This window comes from Piliocolobus tephrosceles, chromosome 2, assembly GCF_002776525.5.
Source record: "Piliocolobus tephrosceles isolate RC106 chromosome 2, ASM277652v3, whole genome shotgun sequence".
Classification (NCBI taxonomy): Eukaryota; Metazoa; Chordata; class Mammalia; order Primates; family Cercopithecidae; genus Piliocolobus; species Piliocolobus tephrosceles.
Window position 1 is genome coordinate 133,790,880 of NC_045435.1, and position 21,750 is coordinate 133,812,629.

At 36.1% G+C, this 21,750-nt stretch overlaps 1 protein-coding gene across 1 annotated transcript in view; it reads right to left on the reverse strand.

Annotated features, from left to right (window-relative positions):
- The window catches only part of GPR149 (G protein-coupled receptor 149), a 92,966-nt gene extending 71,705 nt beyond the window's left edge, over window positions 1-21,261 (reverse strand). The window contains exons 1-3 of the mRNA XM_023192286.2: window positions 19,698-21,261; window positions 18,559-18,751; window positions 12,133-12,581 (exon numbers count right to left, since the gene is read on the reverse strand). Of these exons, the coding sequence (XP_023048054.1) occupies window positions 12,133-12,581; window positions 18,559-18,751; window positions 19,698-20,678 (1,623 nt within the window). The 5' untranslated portion in view covers window positions 20,679-21,261. The remainder of the gene's footprint in view (window positions 1-12,132; window positions 12,582-18,558; window positions 18,752-19,697) is intronic.
- Window positions 21,262-21,750: the final 489 nt, after the last annotated feature.

Sequence of the window (21,750 nt, forward strand, 5' to 3'; positions counted from 1 at the left end):
GAGTGAGACTGACCTCTAGGACTGTGGGATGCATTTGGGAGTGGAGTGAGACCTGTGGCTGGTGGCTTTCCCCCACCTCCCTGGTGATCTGTGTGACTCAGCGTTGGTAGCCATAATCCTCTCCTTGGGAATATAACTCCATTGGACAGGGAACCACACCCCCATCCACCACAGCAGCTGCAGCAAGCCCCGCCTAAGGAGAGGCTAAGCTCAGACATGCCTATCCCTGCTACCACCTAGTGGTCTTTCTCTACCTGCCTTGGTAGTCAAGGCAAAAGCAATAGTCTCTTGGGAGCGCTATAGCCACGCCCACCACCTGAGAGGCCTGAATATTTAACCAGGTGTCCTTAGGGCAAGTTTGCATCCTCCCTATAGGACTGCAGCTGATGCACTCTTGAAAGTGTCACTTCCTGGCTGAAGGTCAACAAACACAAAACCAGCACACTAAACAAAAACACAACCAAAGACCCTCACAGAGTCCACTTCACACCCCTGCTACTTCCACCGGAGGAGGTGCTGGTATCCATGTCTGCAAGATCTGAAGATGATCACATCACAGGACTCTTTGCAGATACTCCCCAGTACCAGACTGGAGTCCAGTATCTCTGCTGGGTGACGAGACCCAGAAGAGCAAAAACAATCACTACAGTTTGGCTCTCTGGAAGCCCCATTCCTAGGGAAAGAAGGAGAACACCATATTAAGGAATCACCCCATAGGACAAAAGAACCTGAACAGCAGTGCTTGAATTCCAGATCTTCCCTCTGACATAGTCTGCCCAAATGAGAAGGAACCAGAAAAACAATTCTGGTAATATGACAGAACAAGTTTCTTTAACACCCAGAAAAGATCATACCAGCTCACCAGCAGTGGAACCAAACCAAGATGAAATATCTGAATTTCCAGAAAAATAATCCAGAAGGTTGATTAATAAGCTAATCAAGGAGGCACCAGAGAAAGGTGAAGTCCAACTTCAAGAAATTAAAAACATGATACAGGATATGAAAGGAAAATTCTTCAGTGAAATAGCAAGCATAAAGAAAAAACAATCACAACTTCTGGAAATCAAGTACACACTCAGAGAAATGCAAAATGCACTGGAAAGTCTCAGCAATAGAATTGAACAAGCAGAAGAAAAACCTTCAGAGCTCAAAGACAGACTTTTCAATTAACCAAATCCATCAAAGACAAAGAAAAAAGAATTTTTAAAAATGTACAAAGCCTACGAGAAGTTTGGGACTAAGTTAAACATCCAAACCTAAGAACAAATTGTATTCCTGAGGAAAAAGAGAAATCTGAAAGTTTGAAAAACATATTTGAGGGAATAATCCAGGATAACCTCCCCGGTGTTGCTAGACATCTAAACATCCAAATACAAGAAACTCAAAGAACACCTGGGAAATTCACTGTGAAAAGATCATCTCCTAGGAACATAGTCATCAGGTTACCAAAAGTCAAGACAAAGGAAATAATCTTGAGAACTGTGAGGCAAAAGCATCAGTTAACCTACAAAGGAAAACCTATCAGATTAACAGCAGATTTCTCAGCAGAAATCCTACACCCTAGAAGGGATTGGGGTCCTACTTTTAGCCTCCTTAAACAAAATAATCATCATCCAGGAATTTTGTATCCATTGAAATTAAGCTTCATAAATGAAGGAAAGACACAGTCCTTTTCAGAAAAACAAATGCTGAGAGAATTTGCCACTACCAAGCCAGCACTACAAGAACTGCTAAAATGAGCTCTAACTATTGAAACGTATCCTCAAAGTACACCAAAACAGAACCTCCTAAAAGCATAAATCTCATAGGACCTGTATAACAATAACACAATGAAAAAAAACCAAGGTATTCAGGCAACAAATACCATGAAGGATAGAATAGTTTCTCACATCTCAATACTAACATTGAATGTAAATGGTGTAAATGCTCCACTTACAAGATACAGAATGGCAGAGTGGATAAGAGTTCACTAACCAAGTTTCTGCCATGTTCAGGAGACTGACCTAACACATTAGGATTCATGTGGACACCAAAAGTGAGCAAGAGTAGCTATTCTTACATCAGACAAGCAAACTGTAAAGCAACAGCAGTTTAAAAAGACAAAGAGGGACATTGTGCAATGAAAAAAGAACTAGCGTAACAGGAAAATATCACAATTCTAAATATACATGCATCTAACACTGGAGTTCCCAAATTTATAAAACTATTACCACTAGACCTAAGAAATGAGACAGATGGCAGCACAATAACAGTGGGGGACTTTAATACTCCAAAGACAGCACTAGACAGGTCATCAAGATGCAAAGTCAACAAAGAAACAATGAACTTAAAATGTATCCTAGAACAAATGGACTTAACAGATATTTACAGAACATTCTACCCAATAGAATATACATTCTATTCATCAGCACATGGAACATTCTCTAAGATAGACCATATGATAGGCCACAAAACAAGTCTCAGTAAATTTAAGAAAATCGAAATTATATTAAGTATTCTCTCAGACCACAGTGGAATAAAATTGGAAATCAACTCCAAAAGGAAGCCTGAAAACCAGGCAAATACATGGAAATTAAATAACCTGCTCCCGAATGACTATTGGGTCAAAAATGAAATCAAGATAGAAATTTAAAAATTCTTTGAACTGAATGATAATAGTGACAAAACTTATCAAAACCTCTGGGATACAGCAAAAGTGGTGCTGAGAGCAAAGTTTATAGTATTAAATACCTACACCAAAAATTCTGAAAGAACACAAATAGACATGGAACTGGTGAAACAAGAACAATTCAAACCCAACCCCAGCAGAAAGAAAGAAATAACAAATATCAGAGCAGAACTAAATGAAATTGAAACAAACAAACAAACAAACAAAAATACAAAAGATAAATTAAACAAAAAGGTGGTTCTTTGAAAAGATAAATAGAATCTCTAGACCATTAGCGAGATTAATCAAGAAAAGAAGAGAGAAAATCCAAATAAGCTCAATTGCAAAGGAAATGGGAAATATTACAGCTGATACCACACACATACAGAAGATTATTCAAGGCTAATATGAATGCCTTTATGCACATAAACTAGATAACCTAGAGGAGACGAATAAATTCCCAGAACTATACAACTCTTCTAGATTAAACCAGGAAGATATAGAATCTTTAAACAGACCAATAACAAGCAGCAAGATTAAAATGTAATTAAAAATTTGCCAACCAAAAAAAGTCCAGGACCAGACGAATTCACAGCTGAATTCTATCAGACATCCAAAGAAAAATTGGTACCAATCCTGTTGACCCTATTCCAAAAGATAGAGAAAGAGAGAATTCTTCCAAAATCATTCTACAAAGCCAGTATCACTCTAATATCAACACCAGGGAAGGACATAACAACTAAAGAAAACTATGGGCCAGTATTCCTGATGAACATAGATGCAAAAATCCTCAACAAAGCACTAGCTAACTTAATCCAACAGCATGTCAAAAAGAGAACCCACCATGATCAAATGGGTTTCATACCAGGGATGCAGGAATGGTTTTACATATGTAAGTCCATAAATGTAATACACCACACAAACCGAATTAAAAACAAAAATCACATAATCATCTCAATAGATGCAGAAAAAGCATTTGACAAAACCCAGTATCTCTTTATGATTAAAACCCTCAGCAAAATCAGCATAGAAGGGACATATCTTAAGGTAATAAAAGCCATCTATGACAAATCCACAGCCAACATTATACTGAACAGGGAAAAGTAGAAAACATACGCCCTGAGACGTGGAACAAGACAAGGATACCCTCTTTCATCACTTCTATTCAACATAGAAGTCTTAGCCAAGCAATCAGACAAGAGAAAGGAATAAAGGGCAAATTGGCACAGAGGAAGTCAAATTGTTGCTGTTTGCGATGATCCTGGAAAACCCTAACGACTCATCCAAAATGCTCCTAGAACTGGTAAATAAATGCACAAAGTTTCAGGATACAAATTAATGTACACAAATCAGTAGATCTGCTACACATCAGCAGCAACCAAATTGAGAATCAAACCAATAATTCAACCCCTTTCACAACAGCTGCAAAAACAATAAAATACTTGGAGGTGAAAGACAAGGAAAACTACCAAACACTGCTGAAAGAGATCATAGATGACACAAACAAATGGACACACATCCCATGCTCATGTATGGGTGTAATCAATTTTGTGAAAATGACCTTATTGCCAAAGGAAATCTACAAATTCAACGCAATTCCCATCAAAATACCACCATCATTCCTTCACAGAACTAGAAAAAACAGTCCTAAAATTCATGTGGAACCAAAAAAGAGCCCACATAGCCAAAGCAAGACTAAGCAAAAAGAACAAATCTGGAGGAGTTACATTTCCCAAATTCAAACTATAATGCAAGGCCATGGTCACCAAAATATTATGGTACTGGCATAAAAACAGACACATAGACCAATGGAACAGAATAGAGAATCCAGAAATAAAACCGAATACTTACAGTTAACTCATCTTTGACAAAGTAAACAAAAACATAAAGTGGGGGAAAGGACATCCTATTCAACAAATGGTGCTGGGCTAATTGGCAAGTCACATGTAAAAGAAAGAAACTGGATCCTCATCTTTCACCTTATGCAAAAATCAACTCAAGATGGATCACAACTTAAATCTAAGATCTGAAGTCATAAATATCCTATAGGATAAAATTGGCAAAACCCTTCTAGATATTGGCTTAGTAAAGTCTTAATGACCAAGAACATAAAAGCAAATGCAACAAAAATGAAGATAAACAGATGGGATTTCAGTAAACTAAAAAGCTTCTGTACAGTGAAAGCAATAATCAGCAGAGTTAACAGACAAGCCATAGCATGAGAAAAAAATCCTCACAGTCTATACATCTGACAAAAGAGTGATATCTAGAATCTACAAAGAACTCAAATAGGTCATTGAGGAATAAACAATCCCACCAAAAAGTGGGCAAAGGATATGAATAGACAATTCTCAAAAGAAGATATACAAATGGCCAGAAGCACACAGAAAAATGCTCAACATCACTAATGATCAGGGAAATGCAAATCAAAATCACAATGTGATACCACCTCACATTTGCAAGAATGGCCATAATTATAAAATTAAAAAATAATAGATGTTGGCAGGGATGTGGTAAAACGGGAACACTTTTACACTGTTGGTGGTAATGTAAACTAGTACAACTACTATAGAAAACAGTGTGGAAATTCCTTGAAGAACTAAAAGTGATATACCATTTGATTCAGCAATCCCACTAGTAGGTATCTACCCAGAGGAAAAGAAGTCATTATATGAAAAACATACCTACACATGCATGTTTATCACAGCAGAATTTGTAATCACAAAAATATGGAACCAGCCCAAAACCCTATCAATCAACGAGTTGATAAAGAAATTGTGGTGTATATATACATGGAATACTACTCAGCCACAAAAAGGAACAAAATATTGGCATTCACAGCAACCTGCATAGAATTAGAGACTATTATTCTAAGTGAAGCAACTCAGGAATCAAAAATCAAACATCATATATTCTCATTCATATGTGTGAGTTGAGCCATGAGGATGCAAAAGTGTAAGAATGATACGTTGGGCTTTGGAGACTCAGGAGAAAGGGTGGGGTTAGCTAGGGATAAAAGACTACACACTGGGTACAGTGTACACTACTTGGGTGATGGGTGCACCGCAATCTCAGAAATCACCACTAAAGAACTTTTGTAACCAAACACCACAGGTTCTCTAAAAACCCATTGAAATAGGCTGGGCGCAGTGGCTCACGCCTGTAATCTCAGCACTTTGAGAGGTCAAGACAGGCGGATCATGAGGTCAGGAGATCGAGATCATCCTGGCTAACACGGTGAAACCCCGTCTCTACGAAAAATACAGAAAAATTAGCCGAGCATGGTGGCGGGCACCTGTAGTCCCAGCTACACGGGAGGCTGAGGCAGGAGAATGGCGTGAACCCGGGAGGTGGGGCTTGCAGTGAGCCGAGATGGCGCCACTGCACTCCAGCCTGGGTGACAGAGACTCGATATCAAAAAAAAAAAAAAAAAAAAAAAAACTATTGAAATAAAAAAAATTTTTAAATGTGTTTATGTGCATCAGGAATCATGTATAAAAATGTTTACCACCTCCTTATTCGTAATATGCAAAGAATGAAACAAAAAGAATAATGGTAGAAATAGAAAATTACCATTACGTAATAACTGTTGCAGGTAAGATTCATCAGTGCATGCTAAAGTTAGTGGGCAAGTTGTGATATGAAGCATAATATCTGCATAACCTGAAAATATCTGTCCGCAAGACACTTAAAAATCACAAGGGGGAAAAATAGAAGCTTTACATGGAGAAATCTGGCAGACACCAATTTTATGAAGGGAACATCACCATCATAAGATGTATCAACATCATGTACTTTTTGATATGACGAACTAGAAAAGACAAACATCACTTTGGTGATATTCTTGACTTTAATTCTATCAACTGAAAAATAAGACAATTACTAATGAGGGGTATTCCAAAAACAAAAACGAAATTGGCTAGTAGTCTTCAAAAGAGTAAACATCATGCAAGATGAAGAAAGAGTGAGAAACTGTTACAAATTGGAAGTAAGGAGTCATAAAAACAAGTACAATATATCATCAGGGATTAGATCCAGAACCAGAAAGATGACAATTGGTAAAACTGAAATAAAATTTAGAGATTAGTTATTAATTTCTTGATAATTGCATTGTACAGTGTAACATGTTTACATTAGTGGGAACTGAATTAAGATATATTGAAACTCTGTACTATTTTTTGCAACTGTTTTGTAGGTCATGTATTAGCTCACAATAAAAAGTTTTAAAAATATAGTGAGTTCCTAGTTACTTGAGTTCAAGTAGAGAGTAATCAAGAAGAGATTTAAGCCACAGCTGGGTCATTTCAGTACACAATCTTTTAGGTTTCATAAGCCAGGAGACTTTTATGAGAATGTTAACAGAATTCTTAGCTAACAGGTAAATTACATGATTCAATGCAAGCTTTGATCCAATGCTAATTCCCTTGAATTTGTAGAACGTGAGCAGTTAGAGCTATTTTTACTCATTGCGACAAAATGATGCATGCTGTGAGGATCACAAAATGTACTATGAAATAACTGAAGTAGTTTAGAATAAAATTCCCTTAGGTTCCCAGATGATGGCACAAAGGGATGAAACAATTAAATTGAGGTTAAAGTTATGCTGTTAAGTGGAGAAAAGCAGAGCGCATGCAGTACATACAGCAGGACTGTTTTTGTTTGTTTGTTTGTTTTTGTCAAAAGTAAAAATATATGCATAGAAAGAGTGTGATATTTTATACAACAAAATGTAAACAGTGGTTAACTCTGGGTAGGTGGAAATGAGTTTTTTTCTTTGCTTATCAGCAATTTCTGGATTTTCTACAATAATTATAAGTTAGTTTAATAATTATAAAAACAATAAAGTTTATACTTTTATAAAAACTAGGCAGTGTAGCAAATTTTCAAATTTCTGAACAGCGAGTAATAAACTAAGCACTTCAAACAAATGAATGTAGTCAAAATTAAAGTATATTCCAGATGATCATTTTGTTAAGATGATCAGGTGGAGGCTATAAATAGGTTTTAAGTGCATTTTTTCTAGTATGGTCATTTCAGTTAAAATGTCAGAAATTACTCAGAGACAAGTTTAGGCATCTTCATTTTAAGCTAATAGTGTCACTGAAAACAGCAATATGCTGTCCTCATTTTAAAAATAGTTTGTTTTTTAAAGTGAAAAGAAAAGATGCACAGTTTTTAGGAAGAGGGAAGAGATATGTGTATTGTGTATTTTCTTCCAGCTTTATACTTAATGGGTCATATCTTAAACAGAAAGAATTAATTTTGCCCTGCACTTCAAACTCATGCCCATTCTCTAGCAATTAGAATCTAAAGCAGTGCTTTTAAATTTTTAATGTGTATATTAGCCTACTGCGGGATTTTGATTCTGTAGGTCTGAGGTGGGACCTTGGTTTTGTACAGAAATCATCTGGAAGCTTATTAGGAATGGAGAATCTTGGATCCTATCTCATACCTAATCAATCAAAATCCACATTTTAATAAGATACCCATTTGACTAGTATGCACATTAAAGCCTGAGAGGCTCTGATCTAAATAACTCAAAATAGTCTAGCTAGCTTTTAGATTCTGTAGTTTCCTATGAACATTACTTAAATAAACAGTAATATTTTAAAAATACTATAGAAACCAATACTGCTACTAAACTCTATTAACAACTGATACAACATAACTTTAGAAAACTGTTTTTAGACAGCTAAAACATTTTCCTTAAAATGAAAATAAAATTTCCTTGATTCTCAGGCGACATCAAAATTAGTTCTTGTTGGCCTTATTTATCCCTTAAGCTAAGTGATTATGTAGCAAATTTAAACACAATTACCTCCCCCTGATTTGTCTTTCACTTGAGAGGGAACGTTTCAGAATCTGTTTTTAAAACATCCTACTGGCAAAATGGAGGACCTTGTACCTTACAGATCCTATAATGATAGGATTGTAAAGAGATTAAAAGTTTCAGGATATCTATGTTTTTGATTCACAAAAATAAATGAGTGAGTTTCTGGAACTCTAAAACAGAACATTAAAAGGAAAGAAAATGGAATCCAGGTAATTTTATGAACTTAGTATTAAAAGAGAAAATAGAGTGATCACCCACAGGCCAGTTGATTATTTTATAAGTCTAATTTTCTTTATTCATAGATGACAAAATTTGGGGTTCTAGAAAATTATCATTTCATTTCAGAAAGAGTCATACCAGTGGCTATTGCATTAAGACTTTCTAACTAAAAATCTCTGACACTTCTGACTATTCCTTCTGAACTTTCAAAATGGTAAACTGCTTAGATTTCTACTTATTAGGTGTTCAAAAAGAAGCAATTATGTGACCAGGTTAAAATTGAATTTCAGTCTTATGAATACCTCCAATTCTTGTAAATTTTATTGGATCACATTTAAATCTACTGAGGCCATTCTATTACCATCATTTCTACACCTTAACCTTGATGTGATGATAGTCTGACTCCTACCAGGACTTCCAGGAAAATATACTGAGAATTGTTAACATAAACTTCAATAAAAAATTAAACAAAGCATATTGTACAAATAAAGGAGAGCTCACTAAATATGTTTAAAATCAAATCCGTTTTTTTAAAAAATCCCGAGAACACATACTATTAAATGTAGTACCATTAGACACAAATTGATAAATTGAGCCTAAATGTTTGAAAGTACAACCATAAAACAATCAAAAGAAGTAGTGTTTTTATAGAGTAACTGCAGTGTCTACCACACAGTTTAATGCATCACTATATAAGATACATATGTTAACATAGCTGAGAGCAACAAACGGCACTGGGAAGAAAAAGATAAAAATGAAAGTCCTTTCTAAGTCATCATTCACTTCCATGTAACATTTGCTGCTGAAGAAAAGGGTAAGAATTAAAAGCTGTTTTGGTCTTAGGAAAAGTTCTCATAAGGTTTTCAGTCCCAAATGCGTTTTTTGCTAACATTTGAAATTACAATGTGAACATTTTAAACTTTGTGCTTTAAAATGTTCCGTGTAATTTTGTAACACTTTTTAATTTAAAATTTTGTATTTATATTTGAGGCTAACCTTAAAGACCACAGGTACTTTTACTAAGGGAAGGTTATACAAAAAACGTCAATCTGCGGTTTAGGATTTCTTCCTGTTGTTTTAAAATTTATGATAGTATTTTATTTAATTTTAATTAGTCCCTGGAAATAAAAAGTTTTACCTTTCCAGAATATTGTATTATCCATCTTACCTCTAATCATTATTTTTCATGGTGACCATTTCAGAGAAGTTTCCTGAAAGACTTGATCATTACAGTTGTTTAAATATCTATATTTAACAAGCCAATATTCATAGCTGAAAGATATCTGGATTGATCAAAGTTTTATACTTCACATAAATCATTTTAATTTTTGATTTAAAGAAGATTCTGGGTAAGTTTTTCTTCATCATTCTTATGTGCAAACAGTGTCTGATTCTTTCACATTCTAGTTACAATTATTCGTGTTCTAGTTATAGTTATTTGACTCTACTTTCCAAACTATAACCAAGGCTTTTAAATGAAGGCATTTAGTTGTGGTATTTTAGATAATAATTCCAACTGTTTTGATGAAATAAATAAGAAAATTGAGCTACTCAGTAATGTTAAATGAACAAAAGCAGGCCCCAGAAGACTATATACAGCATGATACCATCTTTAGAAGGCTCAAAATTAGCAAAGCTAAACAATGTATTATGTTAGAAGTATACATTTGTGATAAAAGAATGTAACAAAAATATGAGTAAGATTCAAGATAGCTGTAATCCGTAAGGGGTAATCACGAGGATGATATAGGTGACTAGCACTGAAGGTAGTTACAAGTTATTGGGATGGACACACACACACACTTGCTTCATTATGAACATAACTTAAAACAATTTCTAAGTGCAAGACTAAGAGGTTTAGATTATTCAGGAGCAAATTGATGAAAGTGTCGGAATTCCCCTCTTAGCTGGGAAAACACATTTTTTCTAAACATATGGAGTGTTGTGTTCTTTGGCCTCCACCTTTTACTGTATTATTTAATTTATGACAAATATTTAGTGATATTTTCCTTTGATTTCTAATCTCTAAACAATATGAACAATTATCTCTTCTTTTTTTTTTTTTTTTGAGACGGAGTCTGGCTCTGTCACCCAGGCTGGAGTGAGTGGCGGGATCTCGGCTCACTGCAAGCTCCGCCTCCCGGGTTCCCGCCATTCTCCTGCCTCAGCCTCCCGTGTAGCTGGGACTACAGGTGCCCGCCACCATGCTCGGCTAATTTTTCTGTATTTTTAGTAGAGACGGGGTTTCACCGTGTTAGCCAGGATGATCTCGATCTCCTGACCTCGTGATCCGCCTGTCTTGACCTTTCAAAGTGCTGAGATTACAGGCGTGAGCCACCGCGCCCGGCTATCTCCTCTTATAATATATTTTATACACCACCTTTTACTATTCAACTCACTTTAAAAACAATGATATCAGGAGACTAGTAGTTTTACTTACTGAGAATAAAGAAAATCTCAAATTATTCTGCTCATATTTATAGTTCGTGTTATATGATCATACTTTTGATCAATGAATACATTATTCCTATCAGTGTATTTCTAAAATAATGCTTTTGATTCCAGAGATTAGGTGCATGTAGATTCTGATTTCCATTAACTCATGTAGAAAAAAGACTCCTTTTTCCTAGAAAATCAATAGTGTGGAAAGCAAGGGCAACTTAATTATCACATATGAGAGCTTGGAGAAAGAAAAAAATCTCATATCAATTTCACACTGCCATTTCAATAAATAAGAAGGATCCCTCACCATTTTAGGAAGGCTGAAATCTAGGAAAGGACGAGAAATTCAAATGCGAATTCTTTTAGCTTTATTAAATACTATAAAACCATTCTTCCATATTTAAGGAGATGGAACATTCATAAGGGCTTGCAAATGCTCACCTGAATGTACTCTGGAATAATTTTTTTTCTGCTGGGTACTGGAGGGATTAGTTCTAGTAAGACTGATAGGCAAGCTGCCTAATATACTTTCAACAGAACAACACTTCTCACTGCAAGTTGTATAAATATTTGCCTTTGCATGGAAAAAAAAAAAAAAAAAAAAAACTTCCCTGGGAGACTTAAGAGATACCTTTGGAATGGAGGAGGGAAAAATAAAATCTACAAACTAAATTAATTTGAACTGTGAGTTCTGAGAATCTAATCTGAATTTATGCAGGTTTCTTGAGGTTAAAAAAGAATGCCCTACTCTTCTTAAAGAGCCTGTTTAACTCTTCCTATTATAAAATGTATAGATTTTAAACTGATTAAAAGAATTAAAAAGTCCTTCAAAAGACATCTTGAAATAAAATTAAATATCATGGAAATTAATTGAGGCAAGTGAAGTTAATGTTGGACTAGATTGAATAAAATAAACAACTGATAATGTTTTTCATGGCTATCACATTTAGTATCACCTTTAATTTAACAGCAAGAACAATTTTTACTGTACCTGACGAGGGGTTCTTTCTGATTTACTCCTACACCACTCCCAGTCTGAAATATCTGGTTTCTGACTCTCTTCATGAGACAGTCTTCTTTCTGGCCCTTCAGAAAAGGTAGTTTCTTCATAGTGAATATTCCCTCCTGTTTTGTCAGAAAACGCACCCTTTTTGTTGTTGATATCCTGTTTAGCTTCTGTAATATCAGTATTTATGCATTTGTTGATGCCGCCTTGTGTGGAGCTGTCCAGAGAGGGCGTGGTGCTGATTTCTACTTTTATAGCATTGAAGACGTTACGGTTGTCTCTCTGAGGGTCTTTTGTAGTTTCACACTCATAGTTCATCAGGTTGTGATAGAATATGGAATTTTCATCATCATCATAGTAATCTTCATGTGCTATTTTATAAATCCCATAACTTTTTTGGAATGATAGATTGAATTCAAAGCCTTTCCTCTTGACTGAGTAAAAATAAAAACAACAGTTTATGGCTAGTAAGGTAGATATAAACTACATTGGCTATATATAGCAAATAAAAATAGACAGTGCATTCAACTTGATTATTTTAAGTTTTAAAACTATCTGCATTTACTTTTTGTCAATTATGCAAAGAAATTATGCTTCACAAAATTATCATATTATCCTGTGCCTAATTTTTCTCATTTACACAATGAGGGTCTTTGAAACACATACAATCTTAAAAACTCTTTTGGTCACTAAAGAAGCCTTATATAACAAAAACTTAGCCATACATTAGGAAATTCTCAAATACATTGTTTTAGCTTATCTTAGTCTAACTAACCAATTATTTTGCACATTTCCTTATATTTTGGGATAAGATATATTATTTATAAATTTTATTTTGCTAGAAATTAATTATTAAGTAGTCTTAATATTACATGAGTTATTCAGCTGAGAATACCACCAATAAATATAACTTGTTTAAATATTTTGGTGTATAATTTTTGTCATTTGTATGTCTATAAATGCAAACATTTAAAATTGACCATGCTGCTAAGTAGCTTTTAAATTTAAAAAAATAACATGTACATTTCTGATACAAGTAAATGTGAATTGAACGGTAAAAAATTAGGCGGATTCATATTTTTAACAAATGAAGCACTTTATAATGTCTATAAAGCTGATTATTACAAGATTTTAGCAGGAATGCATAAAATTTTTATGATTTAAATCAGGTGAAATATGATGATATACTAATTATAGTACTATTAGTTGGTGGAGTGATGCAAAGTCTTAGAATAAAAAGCAAGAAAGTACTATTAGTTGGTGGAGTGATGCAAAGTCTTAGAATAAAAAGCAAGAAAGTAACAGAAAGTGATACAATTTTTATTTTGAATGTCATTAAATGCTAGATAAGTTTTACATATTAAGAATCAAGTTATATTAACGTGGTAGACAAGATATAATTTAATGTTTTTACTTTCATCTGTGAAAACATGGTTTGTTTCAAACAAATTTTCTACTTTGATAGCTCTGTGTTTTATAGTGAGACATTTAGCTGTCTTTGGTAGAAAAAAATGTATGAAAAGTTTTAAGCGTTCTATAAAAATTAGTAAAATTTGATTCATTTTGCAATATACCCTAGTGTCATTCATATGCAGATTCTATTACTGAGATGTTTCTCAGAATCTAAGATTTGTAAACCAATTCTGTTGACTGAAAAGTAGAATTTATCAGTATCATTCATTGTTGTTTGAGCCAGAACACAAACAAGAAAAATTTTGATTCAAAGAAAAAATAAAAGTAGAAATAGATGTTCATATTTTATATACTGTCTCATTTATATTTGTATTGACCTTTTCTAGTACTGTAGTCAAGTAAAATCAAGTTATGCTGTTTAACTTGCTTTAAGAATGTGAAAGGTGAAGGAACTAAAATGATGTTTAAATTATTGATGGGTTTCTATTTTTCTCCAAAAAAGATATAAAGTGACAAATTGTCAATTCAAGGCCATTAAGAAGACAAATGCTATCATAAAATCCCAATTTTGTGATATAACATGATAAAATTGATGTCTATGACTATAATTTTATTAGTTGCACATTGTAATTTCAAATATATAAAGCAAAAATGAGTAATGTTTGTGAAGGAGTGTGCAGAATGTGTTAATGGGGACTTCACCTCCATGTCACAAGGGACAAAGGGCTGTGTGAGGTAGGTTATGAAAAGAAAGGAGGATTATCAAAAGACCAGGATGCGATAGAACATTCTGAAGTCGTTTTGCCCATCGAATATCTCATTTAACACACCAACAATCCTACGTAGTAAAAATCTTATTGATTCTATTTTACGCTGGAGAAAACTGGGGGTGACAGACAAAAGCTACTGAAGATTACTTACAGGTAAAATGATCTGAATTTAAAGCTAGCTGTTTTCAGAATTGCAGTTATTTGCCTTTATTTGAAATTGCTTTATTGCTAATCAGACTCATGAAAGAATTATGTTAATGGAAGCAGAGTTACACAATGTGCTGTTTTTAAGTCAGAGGAAATACAATAATTGTGCAGTATAATCAATGAAACATTTCTTGTTAGTGACTTATCACTTAAATGGCAAATTCTGCCTGAAGTAACTAATGTACCTGAGATACTTAAGTTGAGATAATAGGTTATAACAATATCACAAAGTTGACAATATAAGATGAGAGGCTGGTTGTAAGGGGGTGAATCCCTATAAAAATACATTAATATAGTTAATATTCAAAATTATGTTGAAGAAAATATGAGAATCAGAGTCAAAACTAATCATTTCTAAGTTCTTTGAGGGTAAAGACTAGGTTTTTTTTTTTTTTTTTAATGAACCAAAAGCAGAAAATAAAAAGTGTCTATGAGGCCAGTTAGCTAACATTAATTATTAACAAAGACAAATGGGAAAGCGCTTTCTCCACCTAAAGCAGGATTCTCAGCTCCAGCCATTTGTGGGGAGATTAGGAGTTGTGTTGTCAAGAATTCTAATTTTTCAGACAAACCAGGTTCATAGATTTGATATAAAATATCCTGATCTTAAAATTTCGGTCCATAATTAAAATTAGTTATAAGTAACTATAAACATTGGTTAAAAACTAGATCTTTGAACCAAATTCAGCGCATGGGTCATGCGCTGAATGACCCTTATGGAATTTCTGTTCCTTATTGAACAGAATTTCTGTTGGGAATTTCTGTTCCTTATTGAACATGTGGCACAGTGCTAGACACGTAGTGATGTTTTCCCTAATAAATATTTATTTATTGAGTGAGCGAATGAATGAATGAATGGAACAACCTGTAGGAATCATGCTTGATGAGATAGGAATGGTTTGCTAGGTTAGCCTTGACTCCATGATGCTAGCCGAATAAAATATGATTTGAAAAAAGTGGTATCTTTATAATATTGATTTCTTTATAGGAGGAAGGCCTTGACAGTGCTATAGTTTTATTTCACTGAAAAATTACATAGTTGAGATGTTTTAAAAACTTTTTTTGTATTTTGTGTATTTTGTATTTTCTTGTATTTTTTGTATTTTGTATTTCTGTCTGTGAAAGTCAGAGATCTTTAATTGATTAATAATTTTCAAGAAACTTAAAAACCATCAGAATATTGTCCAGAATCCTTTGAAATTTATACTAAACATCTTAAAAATAAATATAACTTTTTGTTCTTAAAAGCAAAATCTTTATTCTTCCAAAATCCTTGATAAAACCTGAATTAGCTTTAATCTTCTGCTTTTAATCACATCTTGCCAATTACAATTTTAGATGTGAGTAATTATATCAACTTGTAAAAAAAATCATTCTTCAGAGTAATATCACTTACCAGATACTATTGTTTTGTCAGAAAATAAAGATCAAAAATCTATTTTTTATATAATGTATGTGACATTTAACTGTTTAAAAAACATCATGTCAGGCAAACAAAATGGGACTGAAAGCTATATCCAACCAATATGTCTACTGCCCCAGACCTCTATGTTAAAAGCATTTGAAAAAAAAAAAAAAAAAAAAACACTTTTGAGACACTAGTAGTACAGATTCTTGTTGGAAACAGGAGAGGATTATTATTTCTGCAAATTATTTTTCCACTGCTCACATTCATTTTCTGGTTGCACATCTCTCAGTTCCCATTTAGTGAAGTTGAGCTTTATAATTATATTTACATCTTCAAAATTAACCTATGATAAATATGTTAGGGAAAAAATATTTTCTCTCCCTTGCTTCTGAAGTTTGCTGACTGATAAAGGATATAAAGAGAGGGAATCTTAGTTTGTTATGGACAAAAAGTTTAAACATAAAACTCGTACCATCGAAGAATTAAGATACTCTAGCTGACCAACCACCTGGTCCACCTAAGCATGTGCTATGTTTGGGGTTTTAAAATTTTGTTGTGTTATACTAGCAATAGCAAAAATTGATGGTGGCTTCTCAGACAGTAGAAACACATCACTGTTATTATCAGAAAGTTCTGATATCACAGCCTGGATTATGGGGGGAATGGAGTCATTTGAACTATAAGTATCTTAAGCTAAAGTTTATCATAATGTTTTATTTGTGAAGCCATGCTTCTTTTTTATAAGCCTTCATATAAGTCCTTCTTTGGAATTTTAAAACAAACACAAATAAAAGCAATGGTAATTTTAGAAAAAAACATTATTTTGATCTCAAAAGACATATTTTTAATTTCAAACCTGTGATATGAGTGTGACTGTTGATTCTGCTAGCCTACCGTAAGACTCTTCTGTCTGTGCAGTACAGAAAGTAGAATATTTCATAGGTCATTTACAAGAATAAGTCTGTTGTCTGCTTTGTTTTCAGCTCTGAGATGGATGGTCCCCACTTCTTAAAAATGACTGCTTTCAACTAAGTCACTAAGACTTTTCATTTTCACTGACACTAGACTCATCCCTCTCACAATTTTAGATGTCGCAAAACTGGGCTAGTTTACTAGTTCAGTGGCAAAATGCTAAGATTTATTAGAATGTTAGAGTTTTGAGGCTTGTGAATTGTTTCCTTTATGTTACATGTTTTTATAAGTGGTCCATAAGGGTTTATTATTAATTTTCCCTGTCACTGTTGCTCTGGATATTAGAGACACATCATTATTATAAGTTCTAAGGTTATTCTAAAGATAAATGCATCTGTCATCTACTACTAATAAAACTTAATGATATTCTTAACAATAAAAAATTTTCTGGTCATTTGAAAAATATCTAGACATTCTAAATTTTAAATGCCATTATTATGACATAAGAAAAATGGCCAGTTCATGGCAAATTACATCAAATAACTTTGTTATTTAATTGATTGCAGAGTATACTTTGATATTCTCTAGATTTTGCAACCCTAAAATAGCCTAAGATAGACTGTTTTTATTTATCCTACATCTCCGTTAAAGAATAATATACTTGCATGATCTGAGCAAAGGACAATTAATAGGACAGTTAATGCAGCATACACTAATGCATTCTCAGATTTATTAAGTGATAAAACATCCTATATTCTGTCTGGAATAATACAATAATATCCTTTTTCTTCCTGACAGAGTCAAAGTATACAGCTCACTCCTCAACACTTTTCCTCTCTTAGAATATGGAAACAATGACACTGTAGGGAGTTCTGGAATGGACCTACTTTCCACTCTCATTCTAAGTGTACTCTTCAGAACACAGAATCTTCTTTAAGTAAATAACTTGGCTAGATTCATACATGAACACACAGTAACAAACTGTCACTTGTGTCTTTTTTTTTTAAACTGAGGGTTTTGTTTGTTTTTGTGTTTGGTCCAGGGCACCCGTGTGTGTGTGTGTGTGTGTGTGTGTGTGTGTGTGTGACAGAGAGAGAGAGAGAGAGAGGCCTACACTTGCAATTTGTTTTGGAACTGTTTTCAAGTACTCTGATTCCTTACTCTGAAAACTTTCCAAAACCCTGGAAGAATACAAGCAGTAAAACAACAAAAATGCCTTTCTTTACTGTTCGATTGCATAATAATGGGTTATAGTGTAATAAGTTGTCAACTCCTTTCAGAAGGTTAATAATCCTTTTTCAAATTCAAGCTTCTTATGGCAATGCTGCATCTCATTCTAGACTTGGGAGAGGAGTTTGTTTTCTATTCTGGACTAGGCAATATGGTGAATATATCGTCTAAGTGCCTTTGTTGACATGATGTGCTAAATGAATTCTAGTCTTTCCTTTTTTTTTTTTTTTTTCCTGCCTAAAATAATTATTCAGTGCCACAGCACTTCATGGGGTTTTTCAAAACCAGCCTCATTTAAAATCTACCCCCAAATTGTGGTAGTGATTGTTTCATAATTTCCTCTCACTATTTACCATTTACATTTATCCTTGGACTCTCCATTCCCTACTGAGGCAGCTTTGTTAATAGACTACTTTTCTGAAAGTCACTGAAGGAGTATTGCTGCCAATCACCGCGGTGTTGAGGACTTACTTTTTTTCCCATCGGATGCCACTGCGTATGCGTTCTGCCTGCAGTTGATGATGCAGCCACAGGGCAAGTGGGTCCAGCGTTTGGACAAGACAAACACTGGGGTTACAATGGTGGCCAGCAGGGTAAGTAGAAAGCTGAATGTCTCCAAGGGAAGGCTCTGAAACCCCACGACGTTCTGGACCACCATGTGCATCTGCAAGGGCAAGAGAACTTCAGATCTAACCAAAAATTATACTTTGTACTTCCCAAGCCTTTTCTCCACGCACGCTGCCTCAGTTCCCTTTCCAGCTCCTTGTCCTGATTGACAGCGAGAGGGGAGCTCTGCTACGGAGCTGGCGCCCTGTCCTTGGTGGTGGGCTCTTGGGAACGGCGGGATGCACCCCGCTACGCCAGACAGCACAGGATTGGGAGGAGTTTCTGCTTTTGAGTGCCGGGTCTGCGCCCGCTGCCTATTCAAGACTCCACCAGAAAGGCACAGTCTACAACGTGGAGGATGCTAGCTGGGAAACAGGCGTCCGGGAAACCTGCGTCTGGTTCTCCGAATGGTCTTTGTCGCCTCCCTGGACCCTCACCTCCGCCCATGCGCGCTCCTCACAGCGGGGCGCCACTCTGCCACCTTTTAATCGGCTTCCTCCTAGAAGGAGGGACAAAAGCCTGTTTTGTCCCCTGTCTTCTCCCTCCACAACTGATCTCTCCTCCCCTCTATCCCTCCCTGCTGAGGATGGGCGTCGTCCTTACTAGTCGGGAAGGGAACGGCGAGAAAGGGATGACAGAAGGTTGAAGGGAAAAAACCTTTTAATTCCCTCTCTCCTTTTCTGAATACTCCCAGATTTTGCTGTGTGAGACAATATCCTTGGCCACCACCAATATGGAAAGCTAAGTCGCTCGCGACGGAAAGCGATCTCTACTCCCCTGACTTTTGAAAGGAGAAGCATTTAGTAGCAAAGGTTTTGCGGCCAACTAGCCCTATCCCGGACTGCCTTCCTCTAAGTGCATTTCTAAAACCCAGCGAGAGACACTTGCAAGCGGACTTCACTGTGTGTCTCTTGGTGACTCCCCAAACCAGCGACGCCGGTCCCGACACTCATTTACACTGTCTGGCACCCACACTCGCGCTTTGTGAGCAAATGCACTTTTACCATCATGGGCAGCCAAAGGACGACTTTTGTAAGTGCTAGGATCAAAGCGAAGCGCTTCTGTGCTACGCTCACGGTGAAGCTCCTGGTGCGGTAGAGAGTCCCCCGGTTCTCACGCCTGCAGGCTCCAGCCCCAGCGGCAGCGGGCGCACCCGGTCCATACACGGTGTCTGAGCTCGGGGAGCATCCCCCAGAGCGCCGCAGACTCGGGCCGGGAGCATCCTCTGGGGACAGAGAAACCACTCTTCCCGCAGTAGGAGGGGTCCCAGGAGTTGAAGCTCCACGGGAAATTTCCTGGTAGTTGGCGTGGAGTCTCGGCGGCTCCTCAGAACACAGCAATCGGTATGTAAGTGGGACCGAGAGGACCACGAGGAGTCCGAAGGCCAAAGCGTACACGGTAGAGAGGAGCAGCACGTAGGAACTGGAGCAGTCCACCAGGCATCCCCAGGGCGTGCGCACGAAGGCGCCCCAGCCGCATAACGGGAGCGCCGAGAGCAGCAGACTGGCTGTCCACACGGTCAGCGCCACGCCAAGCACCTGGCCCGATCTTCTGGAGGCTGTCTGGCTCCCTACAGCTCTGTGCATCGTGTAAAAGTTGTAAGAGACTAGGAGAGTCGCCTTCAAGTTGCTAGAGAGGCCCTGGCATAAATACAATAAGGCAGATGTGGTGCATAGAAATTGGAAGTAAGCAGGGACCTCGTTTGGCCACTGCAAAAACATGAAGATGGTCACCGACAGGACGCTCATGAGATCATCCACAGACCAGGAAGCCACAAGCATGGACACAACAGTTCTGTTCTGCATCTTCAGCAGGGAAATTAGTGAATAAATGCTGCCCACCAAGGCTGCAAAAGTCAGGAGACATGTCAAGCAAAAAAGATAGATATTCAGAGTTCCTGGCGGATTTAAAAGGTCCGTAGAATTATGATTCTCTTTCCACAGGCTAGAGTCATTTGTTGATAAGTTACTGAGAAATAAAGACATTGTCCTTGGTCAATATTTAATTTCTCTTATCAATGAGTCTGATAGTTTTCTCAAAAGAAAGACTGGCTGCTGTAAATCAGATTTCATTTCTCCTACCAAGTTCCCCTCTAGATGTTCTCCCGGTCAGTCCTGCAGCAAATGGTCAGGCATGTCTCCTTTAGATCTGACTCAAGCTATATTTAAAAATTAGGTTCCATTTCAAGCATTAAAAAAAAAAAAAAAGAAAAAAAAAATCCGAGCAAACAACTTTTCAACATTCCAATTAAAAACAAAGCAAAATCTCCTTCCCACCATCAAGTTTCAGGGAAGAAAGAAAAAAACAAAACAAAACAAAACAAAACTCTTCAGGTACATTGAAAACCAATGATGTCTGGATCCTTTGGGGTTCTTCTTATGGAGCAAAGCAGCTTGTAGCTTGAGATAATCAAACTCTGTTCACTTTTAAGAGCAGTAAAATGATGCATTTGGTTGCAGAGCTGGACTCAAAGGCAAGAGATTGTCAGGTAGGTTTCAGCTTTGAAGGTAGAGAGAAAGAAAGAGAGAGAGAGAGGGCGAGCGTGAGCCAGTCAGAGGGAGCTTGTGCACAGAATTCCATCTGAACTGCTGTGTTCTTCAATCAGCCTGTGATCCTCAGAGCTGCAGGAAGGAGGAGTCAGCTCCAAGCAGGAGAGAAGCAGGAAAAAAAGGGAGGGGAGTTCAGTGTGTGAACAAAATGATACACATATCTCTTAGCCTACCTCTTTCAAAGCAAGAAACAATGTTCTTGCTAAGCTTCCCCTTTGGTTTCAACATGTAAAATTAGTCCAAATACTTGCTCAGGCTTGAAGTGAACTACAAATATCACCTGTGAGAGGTCTAAGCTATTCCAGTAACTAAGGGACTGCTTTTATTCTTATCTAGACTTCCTGCTTCTTAATCCAATGGAGGAAGAATATAATCAGTGCTATGTGTAAGGATAAGATGAAGGAGATTTCTTTTAAAAAATTAGTGTACTTAAGATTGTCATTATAGTCCTCATTACTCTAAATGGGATTATGCAGAATCTTTGGATAGAGTCACACTAGCTTTAGAC